General features: G+C 37.1%; 1 protein-coding gene across 4 annotated transcripts; it reads left to right on the plus strand.

Moving 5' to 3' along the window:
- Positions 1–952: 952 nt before the first annotated feature.
- On the plus strand, positions 953–5,253 carry LOC118268242 (methionine aminopeptidase 1). 4 transcript variants are annotated; one of them, XM_035582652.2, is made up of 7 exons: positions 954–1,281; positions 1,435–1,519; positions 1,948–2,218; positions 2,579–2,750; positions 3,487–3,781; positions 4,172–4,308; positions 4,717–5,253. In XM_035582652.2, exons 2-7 carry the CDS (start codon positions 1,459–1,461, stop codon positions 4,825–4,827), a joined length of 1,047 nt encoding a protein of 348 aa, XP_035438545.1. In that variant the 5' UTR covers positions 954–1,281; positions 1,435–1,458; the 3' UTR covers positions 4,828–5,253. The 4 variants fall into 4 exon arrangements, with proteins under 4 accessions (XP_035438544.1, XP_035438545.1, XP_035438543.1 ...); XM_035582650.2 differs by lacking the exon at positions 954–1,281 and adding an exon at positions 1,705–1,877 and having other exon boundaries at positions 1,502–1,519; XM_035582651.2 differs by lacking the exon at positions 1,435–1,519 and having other exon boundaries at positions 953–1,281.
- The last annotated feature ends 497 nt before the right edge of the window (positions 5,254–5,750 follow it).

Here is a 5,750-nt window from a genome sequence, read left to right on the forward strand (position 1 = left end):
TTTTCGAAAACTTCTGGCAGAAGTGGCACGGAGTTGGTATTTTGCCCAGTATACATATATGGCAATAGACTCACCACCTATTACATGGGACTTATAACACAATCGTGAAAAGTAGGTGTACATTGTATAGAATTACGTGCAGTAATGTGTACCTCTGCCTACCCCTCCAGGGTTAAAAAGGTGTGACGTTGCATTGTTCTTTCTAATTTGTACTTGTACGATAAGTGTCCATGTGTAGTTAAAATAAATTAAATAGGATTAAGATTTATTTTTTTATAACAATAAAGTAAGAAATGGCTAACTAGGTAGGGTAGGTACTTATTTAGACACGCACCTTCATTTTCGTATTTTCGCAATTAATCAAAATACTCTCTAAGTGAGTACAATGTAATAAACATTAATTAAGTGCCTTCGCGTGACTAAAATATTTCAGGCTTTCCCTTTCACTGACCTAACAATTGCCCTTGTTTTTAAATACTTACGTAAGTACCTGCTAGCTATTTTGTTTTATCTTGGAAGACGTAAACAACCGTATTTTAGACCCACTAAAACGAACCGCATTACGGTAAACACTGGCCTAATTTTAAAGCAAAGGTAAATTAGGTACCTACTTTTACTTGCCCACCCTCTATAAGGTTCGTTAAACTTTCTACTACCTTCCCTACTTACCCTTTTTATCATAACACTATCACCTTGTAGGCTGTCGTCGTACGTAAGTATCTACTTAAATCTACAAACATGTTAAAAACCGATTGGCCCTTAAAAAAAACATTGCGTTTGTACGCTTTCTCCGTTGAAAACTTTTTGCAGCAACCTCTTTCAATCAAGTGTGGAACGTATCTACAACGACGCCAATAAAAATATTAGCAGTACGAACGCTGGACAGCGCTGCTGGAAGAAATTAAACGATTTAAAAATAGAACAAGTAGTTTTAAAAGAAAATTCGACGTCAATCGTAACACGTATCGACCGGAGCATTAAAGATTTCTTTACTATTAAAAATATTGAGTTGTTGTGTTCTACGGGATCAGATTTTAAATTTCAGTACGTGCGTATTTATAGAGTTTAATAAAACGTTGCTTAATTTAGATAAAGGAATAAATACAACTACATAAGTACTTTTTGTTTGAGTGTTTGTTGTATTCTTCAAGTGTGATTGTGCAATGGACAGTAAATTGTTTATTTCTGCGTGTAATTGGTTATACACTCGGTCAAGGAACGTTGTAATTCGCTCCTGGGATTTACAAAGCGGATGGTTGAACTCCGTACGTAAAACATTCCGTGAGTACCTGCCTACAAGTTCAAATACCTTTAGGAATTTATTTTAGGTAGTTATGCATAGTATATTATATATGCCACTATGTATTTGTGCCTAGTATATTTATGTTTATGCTATGAACTTATACCTTTTATAAACTTAGCTCTGTTTTACAGAGTATATTTAGAAGAGAAATAGTGATGGTTGACATGGACTTAATATCTAAGGTTATCCTACCTTTATATGAATCACACCTTGACGGTAATTTCATTGAATGTCTGTTATAATTAACAAGTTTTTCAAACAACAAAAAGTAACCCTTTTATATATTTTTAACTACATCTGTGTTTTACATTTTTATGTTTATTACAATATTGACAATGGCAACATTCACAAAACGTCATTACAACATATTTGTCAAAATGACAGTAAATGAAACTTGACAGTTGTTCCAAAAAAATGGCGGCGATTGGAATGTGTGAAACTCCCGGCTGCAAATCTGTTGCACAATTGCAGTGTCCGACATGCATAAAACTCGGAATACAAGGCTCATTTTTTTGTAATCAAGACTGCTTCAAGAAGTCTTGGAAGAATCACAAAATAATTCACTCGTTGGCGAGTAAGTGCCTTGTAGGTTATGTTACGGTATTAGGTTACAAATCGTTATGACAATGTGAATTTTGTTTTAGAGGGTGAGAGTACAGATGGATCTAGCGTGGAGTACAACCCCTGGCCGTCATTTAATTTCACTGGGAAGTTGAGGCCGTTCCCGCCGGGCCCGAAGCGTACAGTGCCGCCGCACATAGGCCGCCCGGACTATGCGGACCATCCGACTGGCTTCCCTGCATCTGAGAATGCCGCGAAGGGTTCCGGTCAGATTAAAGTGCTCGACGATGAGGAAATCGAAGGCATGCGTGTAGCTTGCCGCCTCGGCAGAGAGGTGCTAGATGAGGCAGCTAGGTTGGTTCTGTTTATTTATTTTTGGACTTGCATAATACACAGTATTTATATTCTAGTTAAAAACACTATTGATGAAATGAAACAGGTAATGTAATGTAGGTAAGATCCCTAGCAATTGGCATTCCACTGTCTCTGCCTACCCATAGGAGACAGTGTGAAGTTACATATGTACCTATCTTCAATTTTATTTCAACGACTTGAATACAATTATTATCTCTACAACTTTTTTAAACAATAAACTATGTTGAAATTTTCAGTCATAATTTTAGTTGTTTACAAAATTGCAGAAAATCTGATTAGATTCCAATTAATGATAATATTTGAATAAAAGTGAGTAATTTCTTTATTTATAAATTCCAGAGTGTGTGATGTGGGAGTGACCACAGATGAGATAGATCGCATTGTGCACGAGGCGTGCATAGAGCGGGAGTGCTACCCCAGCCCACTCAACTATCACAACTTTCCTAACAGCTGCTGCACTTCTGTCAATGAGGTCATCTGCCACGGTATCCCAGATTTACGTCCCTTGGAGGTTCGTTCACCTTTTATTTTTGTATTTGTCCTGACTACACAATATTGTTTCTATTTGTAAAGTTTCAATTTATTATTCAGTATTTTGAGTAAATATTAGCCAAGTATTGTTATTGTATTATTGCTTCAAACCAGTCTTCTTGGACGTCATTTGGACAGGTCTATGTTTAGCAGTGAGTGTCCTGTGGTTTATATGATGATGATGATTGTTATTCACATAGGTATTTTGGAAAGGATGTCACATTTATGTATTCTAGTACTGTTGTGGTTTGTGGTATTACCATATGACCCCTATTCATGTAATAGGTTTATCAACCTTATATAAATAAAATGTCTCTTGTTGTTAACATACCTACTCATATATGAATTTGATAGTGTAATTTATTATGATGTAATTATGACCTAACAATAACTGGGTAATTTTCCTCTAGGTGCAAATTATCTCCAGCATATACTAATATAATAATTATACTGATAATTGTATCAATTGAGTGTACTCAGCAGTACTTTTGATTATTGATCTCATGCACACCCAAATTTAATTTCATTCTTATTTGATACTCTGCTTTAACAAGAAATACATAAAAATATTGTATGGTCATCAAGGTTAAGAGTGTGTACCAGATATGAGACTGATTAAACATTGGAAAGGGCCTTAAATGGCAATTACTAAAGACCCAAACAAACAAATAGGTCAAGCTAAATAAAATGTATTAAAAATCAACAATTGTTTACAGGATGGTGATATCTGCAATGTGGATGTGACAGTCTATCACCGAGAATTCCACGGTGATCTCAATGAGACTTTCTTTGTTGGCAACGTGCCGGAGTCCACCCGGAAACTAGTTCAAGTTACATATGAATGCTTGGCCAAAGCTATTGAGATAGTGAAGCCTGGTGAGAAGTACCGGGAGATTGGCAATGTGATTCAGAAGCATGCTCAGGCCAATGGGCTCAGCGTAGTACGCTCGTATTGTGGTCACGGTATACACAGGCTGTTCCACACCACACCCAATGTACCACATTATGCCAGTAAGTGTATTTTTATAATTTTTATGTATTTAGGATCAGAGAAGGCATACATACAGAAATAATATAAAATTACACTTGAAAGTGTCAGTGGGGTAGCATTAGAACAAGATTTATTTAGTTATTAGATAGAAGCAAGGTGGCTTTGGTTTAACTCCTGGGTAAAGGCTACCTTGAATATTTTTAAAATTATATATTAGTTGTAATAGAATAGAGTCTAAAATTGTGACAATGCAAATACACGTTGTACGGCAGCTAGTTGCCCAGCCGCCGCACCAACCGTGCAGTCGAAGTCGAATATTTTTCTGTAGTAATCTAATGTAAATTATTTTATTCTTGTGTGTAAATTATTTCAATAACAATTTACTTCATGCATAATTATTTTGTTTTCAGAAAACAAAGCTATAGGTGTGATGAAGCCAGGGCACTGCTTCACTATTGAGCCGATGATCAATGAAGGAGGGTGGCGTGACGAGCAGTGGCCAGACCATTGGACCGCTGTCACTGCTGATGGCTCTCGCTCAGCTCAAGTATGTAAAAAATGTATTTACTGATAATTTTTCAAAATTTTAAAATTTGTATTTGTGAGAAAGCCATACTTTGGCATGAATGGACTGGTTTGACTGGAGTGATACGACCTCACAGAAAACCGACGTGAAACAACGCTTGCGTTGTGTTTTGTTGTGTGCGTGAGTCTTTTCAATCCCCGATTCCCAAAAAGCCTTATATTCCTAACCCCCAAAATCCCCTCAACGCACTTATAACGACTTTGGTGTTTCGGTTGTCCATGGGCGGTGGCGATTGCTTACTATCAGGTGGTTCGTCCGATCGTTTACTGGCTTATAATATTAAAAATTGTAGAATATTATGTAATCGTGTTTAATGTTAATGATGTATACCTCATTAAGTTAATATTGAAAATTGCATTTTACTTTCAGTTTGAACAAACTCTTCTGGTGACTGAGACTGGTTGCGACATCCTGACGCAGCGTTCGACAGGCCGACCATGGTTTATGGACCAACTAGAGAAACTCAACGCCAAGTCCTAGGGACCACATCACTGCTCATCCACTGAGGTGAACATAAACATTATGAAATATATAAACTGAAGGAAAGGGTCTTTGGAAAATATACTGAATAGACTGCTAGAGTTGAGCTTTAATCTGGAATGTTTTTCATTAAATGGTATTGATATCTAAACTGTACCCTTAGTACGAAAACGAAACGCGAGTGTGTCCGGCCAAGTACGGCGCTCTGATTGGTTGGTTCATTCGCGCCAGCCAATCAGAGCGCCGAACGCTCTCGTTTCGTTTTCGTTCAACGCAAAGCAAACTCGTACTAAGGGTAATGACCGTCTAATAAATTCAGATGTTTAGAAGTTCTATTAGAACTAAATAAACATTAGCATAGGTTTACCTTTGTAGCTACAATTTGAGAACCACCATATAGTTAGTGGAAGAATATGATGATATAGGGTGTCCCAACAAGAACGCAAGATTTAAATTTTAAATAAAACGCAGATATTTAAAAAAAACCGTGAAAGCTTTATAATATCGTAAAGTAGAGAGGATGAGGTTATCTATGGAACAATACATCGGGCAGATGGTTGCCGCTGGTTTGCTGAAACATACGCGATCTTTCAATGAAATTGAAATGACCGTTTTGCATAAATGGTGCGGTATTTCATTAATACAGTGTCCAATTTCCTTTTTAAGGCTTGAGTCGTCGTCGGCTTATTCGCATAAACCATCGACTTTAAGAAACCCCAAAGAAAAAAGTCTAATGGTGATAAATCACATGATCTAGGCGGCCAATTCTGGCCGTGAAAACGTGAAATAACACGACCGGGACATGACTGATGCAGCAATTCTATTGTTTCTCTGGTTGTATGACATGTGGCGCCATCTTGTGGAAACCACATGCCTTCCAAATCCATTTCTTCAATTCGAGGTACGAAAAGACTGGTTATCAT

The sequence above is a fragment of the Spodoptera frugiperda genome, chromosome 29, assembly GCF_023101765.2.
Source record: "Spodoptera frugiperda isolate SF20-4 chromosome 29, AGI-APGP_CSIRO_Sfru_2.0, whole genome shotgun sequence".
NCBI classification, from domain to species: domain Eukaryota; kingdom Metazoa; phylum Arthropoda; class Insecta; order Lepidoptera; family Noctuidae; genus Spodoptera; species Spodoptera frugiperda.